Here is a 13,863-nt window from a genome sequence, read left to right as displayed (position 1 = left end):
TATCAGATCGGAATTTATTACGGTTTTTCGGTCCCGTTTGGTCTAAAAAATTTAAAACCTAGACTGGACCGGAAACCATAATTAAAAATAAATAAATCAGGTCAGACCATTTAGATCGTAGACCAGACCAAATACTTAAATTACGGTTTGGTTTAATTTAGTTTACGGTTTAGACCAAACTTTGTTCAGTCCTAAGTAGAGGTTTTAAAAATTAGAAATGGGTAATTGAGGAGAGAATCTGAAACTTACTTCATTAAAGGAGGGGTTTTAGAACAACCCATCAAAGAGAACAACCCATAAGAGAGAATCTGAAATTGAGGAGAGAATAAGAAAATAAGGATTTAGATATAGTAATTTCCATGTAATTTTTACTTGTCTGCTCATTCATTATTTTTCGTCAAAAAGAATAATCTGAAAAACTGTAAAAAATTTGGATACTTTTTCTCCAATGGTAATTGAGAAAATTATAAGAAATTTGAGTGCATTTGAGAGTGATAATATTAGCTTGTTACTCACAAATTCCTTGTTCATTAAAGCTTGCTTAAATTTAAAATACATAAGTACTATATAATACAAATTGTAAACATATATTAATCATGTAAGAATAAGTAAAAGAAATAAGAATGATAATAAGAATATGTATACTTCTATGAATAAATATAACTTCTTTATGATTAATAATAAGTTTTATTATAAACTATGAATACTTGATTAATTTTAACAACTATAGAAGATAATTGATGATTAATACTACTATGTGATAAGAATGGTGAAATTTGTGATCACACTAACAGTTGTATAAAAAGAGGTGTTTTAAATTCTTTGAACTGTCATTATTATTAAAAGAAATATTTATGCTTATTTAAGATGAATTATATTGATATTTATACTTACATTAATGTTCACATTAATTTCTCTATCCTCTATATATCATTTTATTTGAGTAAAAATTATCACATTTTAATGAAAAAAATAATTAATCTTGATAAATACTCCCTCCTTTTTATTTGTCCACTTTACTTTTTTACATATTTCAACGCAAATTTTGAGTCTCGATATCTCATAGTATGCAAAATAAAAAAATTGTAAAATTATATATTAAAATTCTTTGCATCAAGACGAATCTAACAAGATTGCACATTAATATATTTTGTCTTGAATATATACTTCAAAAATCAAATTTAGATTTCTCTCTCATAAAGTAGAAAAACTTAAAGTGGACAAATAAAAAAGAACGGAGGGAGTATAATTTATACTTCATTTTCATCTTTAAAATTATAATTTTTATATATTAAAATTTTAGAAACTTCGTACATGCACGAATGTTTATGATATAAGGGATAGGGAGAGTTTAGGAATTAAAATACAACCATAAGTCTTTTATACTAGTTTGAAATTTGCACATCAAAATATTAAATACTAAAATGTAGTGATTAAAATTTAAAAGTTGAAACTTCAAGCTCCATAAATCATGTTCAAGGATGTCAAGAGATTCATCAACTATGACCTCTAAATGCTCCAAAGTCAATGCATTATCTAAACCATATGAAGTTATAAACAATATAAGGTTAAAGGAACAATATTTAACTCCTAAATATTAAATATTCAATTGAATAATAATTAAAATTTATACTAACCTTCCTTCGTTTCTTCAAGTGCAAGCAAACTCTCCTCTATTGCTAAAGGAGTCCTAAAAATATGAAGCCAATTAGGTGCGCAAATAAGGGCTTCGACCATCTTTGGAGTCATTGAAGTTCGACAATCATCAAGAAATGACCTCTAGTACTGAAAGAAAATTTAGAAGCAATGGTAAAAATAGGTATAGCAAGCACATCTTTAGCCATCTTTTGAAAAATAGGATACCTTTTGTTTGATCTTTCCACCATGGTAAAATCTTAAAGTTAGAATCATGAGGTTCACATGTATTTTTTAAATACCTTTCCAACTCACTTTTGTTGACATTAGTTAATGAACAACGTGTCTCCCTTTGATATCTTGAATTCATCGGTTTAATAAGGTACACTTTTCCCATTTCTTGAGTCCCATTTGAGTAAAAATGGAAGAGGTTGAAGTGGAAGAAGTAGCCCCACTTGTCTTTAGAGGAGACATAGAAGAAGCATAGGAACAAAACAAACTTTGAAAAACCATTTCAATCTTTAGTGACAAGAGAGTAGCTTTTCTGGCATCATATGAAGCACCCACAATCCAATTAACATAATTCCACTAATGCTGGGCTCAAGGAGAATAACTACAAATACTAATATATTAATATTATCAATGTTTCTATAATATTTGTCATATTTGATCATCATATTGGTAGTCATTTTCCTCATACCCTCATTATCGACACCTATTCTGTTGGCAAGCAACAATCTAGTCCCAAAAATCTCATGTACAAAAGAGTTGTAAGTTATATAACGAGAAGCAGAATATCTCAAAGTTGCATCATAAAAAACACTTAAGAAAGTAGACACTTTCTTCTAATCCTCTTCAATAGGAGTACCACGATACTTCCTAAGTAGCTTAACTAAAGCAGAATCTTTCATGAGAAGCAAATGACATTTTAAATTGATAGTAGATTCAAGCATTAGATAAGTTGAATTTCATCTAGTTTCAATATATCTTCAAGTTAAAATTGAGAAGAGGGTATGAAAATGAAGGCAAAAAAATATCAGAAAATAAATTCAAAATATCGAAAATAAAGTTACAAAATAACTAGACATGGAAATGAGACTAAAAAAATACTTAAACAATTAATGCTTGAGATATGATTGAGAAATGAAGAGGAGGAAAAAAGTACTGCGGTTGTGGCAATAATGGGGCAAAATGAAGAGGTAGCGACATTAAGTAGTATGAGGACGAAAAGGCGTCTGAACTTGAAAAATGAAGTCAGATTTGAGAAATGAAGAAGAGCATTCTAGGATTTTCTTAAAAACCTAGGTCTAGCTGGATTAAAAAAAACCAGATACCTGGTATTCGAATTTACAAAAGCGCAATCTGTTTCCGATTCGAATATCCGATTTGAAAACCAGGTACCTGGTCCGGATTATATGCTTTTTACTAATCGGGTAAAACATCCGATTTCAAGAACCGGATACCGGATAATCTGTGTCGGGTTTTCCAAACCAGATTTTTTAACACCCTTACTTATAGCAGCCGGTTAAAATGTGGCAAGAAATATTATAAGCAAAAAATATATAAATATTAAATTATTTAGAAATAATTAATTGCAGAGATTATTTACAACAAATATGAGATGATCAATAGATGAGATTGTTCGGGAATATATTTTCTAATGTTTAATTGCACTTTGCAAACAAATAATTTTTTCATGTTTCAAAATCAACACAAGGGATGAGGTGACTATACTTCCTATCCTAATAGGTCTAATTGAGTACACTCCTCAACATATTTAGGGCTACTACATATTTCTATCCCGCAGCAGTATTCTACTCGATAACACATACTCTAAGCGGAGCGCTCTCTTTCTCTATCTGAATCGCCCACGCATGCTCGTACATTTCACATCTTCTTCGGCAAACATGCCTCACCAATTCAGCCACGCCATTTTCATCTCTTAAATTTCCGACTAATCTTGTCTTTCTCATTCAGAAATCGTTTGAAGCATCTTCTTAATTTTTATTTGAGCTCGATTTCTCATTAGCGTTTTTTTTTTCCAAACCCTAGAAAATGTCAGGCGGATTCTTTCGGGTAATAGAATCTGTTTCTTCCTTTAATTTGCTAATATTGAATTGTATAAGTCAATTATTTATGGTTTGATTGTGATTGCATCTTTTCTTGATAGCATTTGGTTGGGTACAGCATATTCTATTATTAATCGGTTTTTTAGTGGTCGATTTCATTTTCTTAGTTAGATTACTGAAAATTTAAGTTGATTCTGATATTGATATGCACACTGATAATATACAACTTAATAGCGATTACGCTGAAGCGGTTAACTGGTCATATGTGTCTCTTTATGAAGTTGCAAATTAATACCTACTATTAACTTTAGTTTTTTGGTTGCTTATGCATATTGGATGATTCATCATATATAATGTGGTGTCGTTTTCTGATTATGATTGGATTTTGTTTTTTGAGTAGGGTACATCGGCCGATCAAGATACTCGGTTCTCGAATAAGCAGGCGAAGTTGCTTAAGACGCAGAAGTTTGCTCCAGAACTGGAACATTTGGTACATATTACCTTATTGAGTTCTTTTTTTTGCGTCACCAGTTTGAGAGGATTGCATGGAGTTTGATCTTATTGAAAATTTGATTGTTAGGTTGATATTACGAAAGTGAAAATGGATGTCATCAAGCCGTGGATTGCTAAAAGAGTTACTGAATTTCTCGAAGGATTTGAAGATGAAGTGCTCATTAACTTCATCTATACTCTTCTCGAAGGAAAGGTACCACTTGCATTGTAGTATTGCTGCCTGTTAGGTGTTAGTTGTTGATGTACACCTCACTTCGAGCTTGTTTACTTTTTGCCTGACTATTATATCCAAGAGATAGTTAAATGGTTTTTAACAGACTGTTAGACACAATCTATAATCTGATTTTCAGCTAAAGAAGTATGTTGCACATGCATTATCTCAACAACTACATTGCCTGAATAATTTTTATGGCTAATTATTTTTGTAGTTGTTGTTTTGTATACTCCTGTTGTATCTGTATTCACTTTGTGTGGAGAATGTTGATATGATGGGCTCAATCAAACAATTTATTCCAGTATGTTATATTATTCTTGTCGTGATACTTTGTGGTTTTAGTTCTAGAGCTTGATCTCGTAATATTTTTTTATGCTTGCAATGAAGTTACGTTAATGTCACTTCTTTTTTTATTTTGCTACCACTACTTACTATAGATTGTAACCTTATTATGAATTTAAAATCTTTCGTACTTACTAACTTGATACTATTCTGTTGTCAAGTGCTTGAGTTTTATCATTTGTGTTTGAGATTAGGTAAAACTTGAGAATTTGTGCTGATGTTTTTGTTCATGTTTGCTAAGCAGCGATGACTATGTGATTTTGCTTTGAGAATGTTGTATTTCAGACATCCTAAAAACCTGTCTTTGTTTTGGATGTGCATGATATCTTGGATTTAAGAAAGTTACTAAATTATTATTTTTCCGTCTTCGAATTGTTACCATAAAACACCTTTGTGTTTCATGAACCTTTAATCAGCTGAGTTAAGACTAAAGAATTTTCATATGTGGAATTTCTATTACTCAAAATGTTCTGTGTACTTATTTCTATGATGTATTTGTTTTGAGGTAGGAGGTTAATGGAAAGAAGATCCAGATTCAACTTACGGGTTTTATGGAAAAAAATACCGGTAAGTTCATGAAAGAACTTTGGGCACTTCTCCTCAGTGCCCAGAAGAATGCTAGTGGTGTTCCCCAACAATTCCTGGATGCTAAAGAGGAGGAAACTAGGAAGAAAATGGTTAGCTCAAGTCTTAAGTGATGCCTAATTATGCACATTTGTACATCCAATACTCACATGCTTAATTTTTGTGATACCTTGTAGGTAGAGACGGATCGTATCTTTAATGAAATCCAGAGAAGGGAGGAAAAGGAAGTTAGAGAGTCCCAGCAAGAGAAAGAGAGGCAAATGGTAACATAACCTTTCATGCTAGATCGAGCTACTTTAGGCTCAAGTTGTTTGATTTTAACTCCTGTGTTTCTGATGGCCACTCAGCTTGCTTCTGCACTTATTTGGGTTCATATCCTTACCTCAAACTACTGTAGGATGATGGGACCGGAAATAATCGTGCTGAGGATTCAAATGGAAGGCGAGAAAGAGGTTCTGGTGTGCAGTCTGGAGATGAAAAAGGAGCTGATGCGCAAAATGGATTTAGAGGAAGATCTAGGTTGGCCACTTAAGCTGTATTTTGATGTCATTTGAATGATTTGTTAATGGATTGAATTGAGTTTGTGAATTTTTTGTGGGACTATTGAACATGATTTGATTGCTCTATGTAAGACATTGTTTCTTTCTGCTAGGGACTCTTGTTATTGAAAATAAATCATTGTAGTTAAACTGTAACTTCTCGAATTGTGATGGCATTCTTTGATCTTTGTCAATTTGTAGTTTTCTGTTGTCAATACACTTGGTCTTTTTAGCAGTTAGGATTATGTGATTTTGGCATTATTAGTCAAGAGACCTAGAACTGATTTATTGATTGATTTGTCCGAACACCACATAAGGCATTTTGCTTTGTTGTTGTATTGATGTAGTCAAGAGAGTGCTTGATATTATATATACTTGCCTTTGACAGTTTGGTTTCAATAACTTTTCTCTTTAGCTTTGTTAATTGCTCTTTATAGTTAGGTATGTAATACTCACTTGAATATGCGTCTCTTTGGTGTTTTGTTTCTAGCTTGTCTTCTTAAATTTTATTCACTATTGGTTTTTTTTGCTTTCGTATGTTGTCTGCTCTATGACTTGATGTATTCTTGTTTTGTTGTTTTTTTTTAATCTTTAGCTTATTTTTTAGTAAAAGAATTCCTTTTTTTTGCCATAATTGTTCCTTGTATTATGTGGCCTATAATATCACATCAGTGTATGCATTTCAAAGGAATTGGAAGTAGAGCCTGTAAACCCTATTTGTGTCAAGGAGCTTGCTCTTGATGCTTAAGTAGTGCATTGATGTTGTACTTTGCCCCTTAATTACCTAAATATGTCATTCCTTTCATCTCCCTTTCCTTTTTATATTGTGTTCGAATTGTTTTTTTGTTTGCATCAAATGTTTGTGATTTTTGGGCGGCTGTTGCAAATTTGCATGACCTTTCAAATTTCTGTCCTGTTGTGCACATGTCCATTGATCCACCATAGACATGTTTGGTGATCTGTTTGATCACGGCAATGCTCATTCGCATACTACCTCTTTGTTGCAGGGCATCTAATTCACCATCTGATCATTCACAATCGCCTCATCGGTAACTATCATAGTTATATGCAATGCTTTTCAAGACTTCAAACGTTTTTTGAATGCCTTGCTTTTGGTTTTTCATGGATCTAATTTTTGTCATTGTTGCATTTGTTTATAATAACAACTAGCCTTAATCTTGAAAGATTGGGTCGACTACATGAACCAATATATTAGTCCAATGGTGGTGCACATGGATTCTCTTTCTCCCTACGTTTTGATTTCAACAATTTTGACCTCGTTCTCATTTTAAATCTTCCAAGTTTCAAGTTCCAACTTTCTATTTTCCTTACCTGTTTTCTCATACCCCTCATTGCACATGCGCAAACCATTTTGGGAGGTTCTCTTTCATCTTACCATCAATATTTGTGATACCTAAACCTTGCCTTAAGTCTTCGTCTTTAATTCAAGTCCATGTAGTTGATCTTGTCTAATAAATGTTTGATATAACTCCCTTTTTTTGTACGGGTACACTTCAATTACATAATATCTTAGTGACTGCTCTCTATTTTTGTCACCGGCACTTAAACCCTTTGGGCCACATCACCACAATTTTGAAAATATGGACCCTAGATATTTGAAACATCCACTTGGAGTGAGTTCTCTCCCTTCTGGCTTTATAGTGTCTCTCTTTATCTCATTTGTGCCAAAGTTAAACTTCATATACACTTGTCTCGTTATCTCACTATAATAATGAACTGTAGTAGAGTGACATTGAAATCACTGCGCTTCTTATTATGTGAAGTTGGCTATCAAGGGTCGATAAAAAATAATGTCTTTGTTATCACAAGAGTAAGGATAGATAAATCCCACCCCCTTAAAAAAACCATGTTTAGGTGCTTAAGATGGACCCTTAGTAGGAACCCCTTTGTGACATTTGAGTAATGGAACATTGTATAAATCTTGTTGCTTGCTTTGAATTTACAGTTTTTTTTTTCTACTCTAAAAATGTGCTTATTTAATATTTTTGTTGTTTTAAATTTATTTTTTTCGTGATATATAATTCTTTTTTATCATTTAACAATTACTCTAATTTTTGTCTTTGCTTCTACTATAACTTCACTCCTTTCCTAAAAAATTTATCCTTTTGAGGACATTGCTGTTTGCTAATTGCATTTTGTTGTGTTTAGCATGATTCACATTGAATATTATTGTTGCACTGAGTTTCCTATTCTATGTTTTTCCATTCTCTCTGTTTGTGATGGATAGTGGAGAGTTTATTTCTTACTTTTTTACTAGACTGATACAGCTTTTTTACAAGCAGTGAAAAAAGTCTGTCGAGGAGTATATCTGTTTCCCCTGGGGCAAAGAAGCGATCAGTTTCACCTCAAGGGAAACGTCGGCCTCCACGAAGATCCATCACTCCTATAAGACAGTCTTCTCGAGAGTCCATGTCTCCAAGGCGGAGGTCTTTTTCTAGAAGGTCACCCTCTCCCTTGAGGCGTAGAGCCCGTTCTCCTGTTCGGAGAAGGTCTCCATCTCCTTTTCGACGTCGGTCACCTTCTCCTGCTAGGAGGTCACCATCTCCTTCTAGGCGTCGATCACGATCACCTGTTAGGCGTTGGTCACGGTCACCTGCTAAGCGTCTGTCACGGTCACCTGTTAGGCACCGCTCTCCTCCCAGGCGGCGCAGATCACCCTCTCCTTGGCGCCGGCGATCACCATCCCCTGGGAGACACAGATCACCTCCCCCTAGCCGTCGTAGTAGGAGATCCACTTCAAGTCCAAGGTCTCGGTCCCCAGTCAAGAGCAGATCTCCATCTCCTTTTCGACGTCGGTTCTACTCTCCTGCCAGAAGGTCTTCCTATGCAGCCCGGCGCAGGTCTCCATCTCCTGCCCCTCGGCACAGATCTCCTTATCCCGCTCGGCGCAGGTCTCCATCTCCCACCCGGCGCAGGTCTCCATCTCCCACCCGGCGCAGGTCTCCATCTCCTGCTCAGCGAAGGTCTCCATCTCCTGCCAAGCGAAGATCTCCATCTCCTGGCCGTCGTAAGACTTCATATCCTGCTCGGCATAGGTCTCCTTCGCCAAGGAGCCGCAGATCTTTATCTCCTGTGGATCGTAGATCATTATCTCCAATACAGGAAAGGTCACCTGTTCCAGGTCGCAGGAGAACAAGTACTCTAACTCCCAGCAGGTCTCCATCACCTGCTAGTCAATTATCAGGGTCACCTGTCAGGCATAGTTCTGCTTCACCAGTTAAAATGACATCACCCCGGCTTCAGAAATCTCTTAATGGGTCCCCTCGAGAAAGAAACAGGTATGCCTTAGAAGTTTCTGAAATTTGATTTCACCTTTGTTTTTTTGTCTAATCTCTGCTCTGCATAACCTTCTGAAGTTTTTTCTGTTTCTTGGATGTTTATTTTCATTGTCAGAAACATAATTGGATAATGGAAGATAAACTAACTAGATATGTTTATAGTTTGATGATCTTTTATTTGACATCCTTACAGGAACCTTGAACCTGCTACAATAATGTCTCGTAGACAACCTATTTCACTGTCCCCTCAGAGAGATCATTCTATAAGAAGGGAGTCGAACAGAAAAGTGCCACCTGTTGCTGCTTCTCCAGAGAAGTCGCCACATGTAGAAGTGCGAAACCAGAATTTCGATAAAGATAGGAGGTCAATTCTGCTGCTATTGATTGTAAATACAAAGTTCATTTTATAAGGATTTCTATAAATGATTATTCAAGCATATTTTTCACATTTGCAGGTTGGCGAGTCTTGAAAATAGAGTTGGAGAGAAATTAGTGCCGAATGGTAGTCAAAGTCCTATTAAATCAAGAGACCAGAGAGTTCGCCGTGTAAGCCCAGAAACAACTGTAGAGAGACAACAAAGTGACAGGTTGTTATGTGTAAACAGTTATTCAGTTTTGGTGTATTTGAAACATCTCATATATAAAAGATTGCATTCGTATGTAGCTTGCTGAAACAATCTGCTGATCATCATAACTTAATGTTAGGAAGTACGAGGACAAGAAATTAGAAGAAAGAAAATCTGGACGCTCATCCGTTGTCAAGCAAAGGGAGTCTCCTGATCGTCCTACCAGGTATTTTTCCTTACATGAGATTGTGAACTCTAATCGTCTTTTCATTTGTTTGTAAACTGAATATTTCGTTGTTCGTACATTTTGGTTTACAGTGAAGAAGCATCTTTGAAGGAAGTTCATCATCTAAAAAAGTCACCACACAGAGTTTCTTTGACAGGCGATAGGCCTGACACTTATACTGGTGACTTTTCCAAATTTGATGAGAAGAGAAATTCCCAAGCGAAAGATGTTGGGAACAATATGTCTGAGTCCTTGGTAAAGTCACATAAAAAGCGGAGAAGCTCTGCTTACTCTGATTCTGAATCAGAGGGAAGTGACAAGCATACTGGAAAAAGGAAGCGTAGAAGGTCAAAACGAAAGGAAGTCACATCGGATGATACAAGCTCTGAATCTGAGATAGAGGATAGAAAGGAAGCTAAGAGAAAAAAGAAGGAAGAGAGGAAAGCACGTAAGGAGGAGCGACGTAGACGCCGTGAGGAGCGGCGTCGGAAGAGAGAGGAGAAGCGTGCTAGTAAGAGGAAGCCAAAGTCAAATGATGCTGATGCTTTGTCTTCTGGTCCAGAAAATATTGAGAAGGATGTCAATACATCAAATGATGGACGTCGTAAGAAGTATTCAAGTGAAGAAGAGACTGAATCACAGAAAAAGAGACTTGAGATTGAATTACGTGAAAAGGCTCTCGAGTCATTGAGGGCAAAAAAGGGCATTAGCCATTAAAATTTGTTTTCTTTTTTGAACTTTTGATGTTCCCTTCGTTTTATTTGCAACACCAAACATTTCCTATTACTTTGTTTTATCATGTGTTATGATGTACTTTATATCTTTATATTAATGTAGTTCATATATATTGATGTGGTCTGTGTTTGCTGCTGGCAGTTGAGATGAATAGTTGAGGATTTCCTGAGATAATCTCTTGACTGCAACTGTATGCAGGATTTGCTGCTATATATTCTGGTAATGACTATTTCCATTTGTTGGTTTCTTGTATTTGTACACTGTCCACAGATCATCCTTTCATCGCTTGGGTGCAACTCCTTTTTCTTTTTAAAATTCTTCTATAGGCTTACTTAACGGTGCTGACGTATGTCGATTACTTATGATGGTTGTGTTGAGTAAATCTAGTGAATGTCACTATATCGTAAGGAAGTAATACCTAATGGTGCCTTAATGCAATTTTAATTTTATTACTAAGTTGGCTTTCTGGTTAATTGATAGATCAGAATTTTCCAACTAGATGTGGTTGAGAACCTGAGCTTGGCCTGCTACCATTCAGGTGAAGTTTTTCAACCTTTTGACAGTCCTAGGAGAAGATGTGTTTGCCTATAGGCTATGATATGGTCCCTTAGAATGTCTTTACTTACAGACATATATTGTGTTATTTTGTTTCTTACGTCTGTATCATTGGCAGCTTGAAAGGTGTCCTTCGACTCTGTATATACTTATTGACTGCTGCTAGCTATGGAAGCCTCCTCTGGCTACTTGGTAACACCTTCTCTGAATAGATAAGTACATGTATATGTAATCTGCCATACTATTGTAGATAGGTTTTAGTATCGACCTTGCTTTGTCAACTTATTGCGAATTTCTTTCTTCTGTACTGCTTTGTTGCTGTAAGCACATTTGTTTTTCACAATTTATGAACCTTATTGGTCTTTCTGGAGTTTCTTTTATGGGTCTTTGTTAGTTTTCTATTCAACCGTTGGAAGATTAGTGCGCATGAGTTGTGCTTTTGCAACGATTCTAGAATATATCCGTGGGAAACCTGAAATGATTCACTTGCCATTGTTCCGTTTGTGCTTTTTAATTATGTGAAATTGTAGATTGTGTGTGCAAGCAAAGGTTATCTCAAATTGATCACCTTGTTATATTACAAGGGTAGGTTGAATACTTTCGATTCTTTAAACCGTGCGGGGTTGCCATAAGGGTATCATTGTCTTATGCCATCTGTCCTAAACTTTTGTAAGTATATTTCTCTCCTTCAATTATCTTTTCTGTCATTAAATCTTACTTTCTATGGTTTTTTTAGCTGCCACCCTTGTATTTTTCTCATGTTTCAATGTGCAATTTTAATCTTTCATATCTTTGATCACTCATGCTTAAAATTTTAAAAGTAAATATTATGAAAATGTACATTAAGACGATTAAACATGATCTCATTTAACTATATTTTACTTTTATATGTATAAAAGTATAAGTAAAATAAGATCGATTGAGGAAGAGCCATAGCAACTAGCAAACAACTAAAAAATCTGGAGGAAGTATCTGGAAAAGTACACTACTAGTCTACTACCACGTCCACCTGCAGTTTTTATATTTTCTGATTGTTTATGCTAACTGGAATTTTATTTGGATTAACTTTCAGTTGAAAAGGTAACTAAAAAATGGGATTTTTTTTCTATTGTAAATCAACATCAATCGTTGTATGTACTCATTCATCTCATTGTGATTGCTATCTTGTCTTGCTATAATTGATCCTAAATGCATCAACACTACAAAGCATAATATTCAGTTGACGTATGTTTTTTTAGGAGTCTCCTACGGTATTGCATTTTCTTTGCTAAAAGTAAAATGAACAAGACTAGATAAATTGGGAACTCAAGAATCAAGAAATGGGAAAAAAATTCTTCTATGATGATGTTATTCCTAATATTTCAATGTTATTTGTGTAATAAATGAAGGAGTAGATTAAATTGTGTGGATTGAACTTAACACAAGCAATGTATATGATTACAATTTTTAATGGGGTCGTAGTCCATCTAGTGTACTACACTGTATAGTTTTTTTTTAATGAAAAAAAATTTAGTAATAAATCAAAGAAAGAGATTAAATTTTGTAGATTAAATTAAGAGCTACAATTCACGATTGCTTTCAAAAAAAAGTTATGAGTTTAATTTTAGATATGAAAATGATGTAAAATAAGTTGAACAGTCTAAAGTGATAAATAATTCAAATTGAGTGGGACAGAAATTTTATGAAAGTGTTTGGCAAGTAGTTTATTAGATAATTTTAGCTTATTTTGATATAAATAGGGGGTTAGAAACCTATTCAATGTTAATATTTGGTAAATTAATTAACCAAAACAGTTTATTGTTAAAATTAATACCCCATAACTAACAAAAACTAGTGGGAGTATCACACGTCAGGTTCAAAATTACGAAATTTTGTTACAGTATTGGCCCTAGGATTCTTGAGCACCAGCACAAATTTGGTTAAACTAGCTTGAGCTCCAGCACAAATTTGGTTAAACTAGCTCCATATTATTACCTATTATTGTAGACCTGTTTTACTAAATGACATTCAAACAAGTGTTTATAGTCTCATAATTTAATTAGTTAAACAATTTAATTAATTTATGGAGTGCGTTTCTTTGTATAATTTTATATGTCTGTGGATATACACGTTTATGTATATGAATCATACTAAATTCAAGTTTAATATGTGCAACTATTAATTTATAATAATAAAGTTTGTATTATTATGTATATTTTAACAATGTTAAAATTGTGATTAAATTTTTAATCTTATTATTACTTACGAAGATATTTGTAAAATAAATATAAAATATTATGTTATATATATAAAAAGGATAAATTAATTTGCATAGATGTTGCTAATATGATTTATAGTGGTTAAAATTCCATAATGTTTACTAATCCAATTATAACTAGTTTGTAATAAAATTATTAGAATATTTATTTTCAGATTATACCTGAAAATCCATCATATATAATTCATTATTTAAATTAGATGAGACATGTTAGTTATTTTCAAGAACTATAATGTAATTATAAGTATCTACTTATAAATTGTCTTTTAGGACATGTATGTTATCAAGTAATAATATAATGTGTTGTATGTATAAAGATTATGCTTTT

At 33.9% G+C, this 13,863-nt stretch overlaps 1 protein-coding gene across 2 annotated transcripts; it reads left to right on the top strand.

Moving 5' to 3' along the window:
• Positions 1 to 3,363: 3,363 nt before the first annotated feature.
• LOC130814083 (uncharacterized) lies at positions 3,364 to 10,846 on the top strand. 2 transcript variants are annotated; one of them, XM_057680082.1, is made up of 12 exons: positions 3,364 to 3,711; positions 4,105 to 4,194; positions 4,285 to 4,410; positions 5,283 to 5,450; positions 5,535 to 5,621; positions 5,756 to 5,877; positions 6,905 to 6,946; positions 8,201 to 9,196; positions 9,390 to 9,560; positions 9,652 to 9,783; positions 9,902 to 9,988; positions 10,081 to 10,846. In XM_057680082.1, exons 1-12 carry the CDS (start codon positions 3,691 to 3,693, stop codon positions 10,703 to 10,705), a joined length of 2,667 nt encoding a protein of 888 aa, XP_057536065.1. In that variant the 5' UTR covers positions 3,364 to 3,690; the 3' UTR covers positions 10,706 to 10,846. The 2 variants fall into 2 exon arrangements, with proteins under 2 accessions (XP_057536065.1, XP_057536066.1); XM_057680083.1 differs by lacking the exon at positions 6,905 to 6,946.
• Positions 10,847 to 13,863: the final 3,017 nt, after the last annotated feature.

This window comes from Amaranthus tricolor, chromosome 5 (genome assembly GCF_026212465.1).
Source record: "Amaranthus tricolor cultivar Red isolate AtriRed21 chromosome 5, ASM2621246v1, whole genome shotgun sequence".
Classification (NCBI taxonomy): domain Eukaryota; kingdom Viridiplantae; phylum Streptophyta; class Magnoliopsida; order Caryophyllales; family Amaranthaceae; genus Amaranthus; species Amaranthus tricolor.
Note: the sequence above shows the minus strand (reverse complement) of the source record. Positions and strands in the feature narration are given on the sequence as shown.

Excerpts from the sequence above, each read along its gene's own strand:
- LOC130814083 (XM_057680082.1), top strand. The coding sequence starts at position 3,691 with ATGTCAGGCGGATTCTTTCGG. Across the intron at positions 5,878-6,904 it reads GGATTTAGAGGAAGATCTAG|GGCATCTAATTCACCATCTG; the intron begins GTTGGCCACTTA and ends TCTTTGTTGCAG. Across the intron at positions 9,561-9,651 it reads AATTTCGATAAAGATAGGAG|GTTGGCGAGTCTTGAAAATA; the intron begins GTCAATTCTGCT and ends TCACATTTGCAG.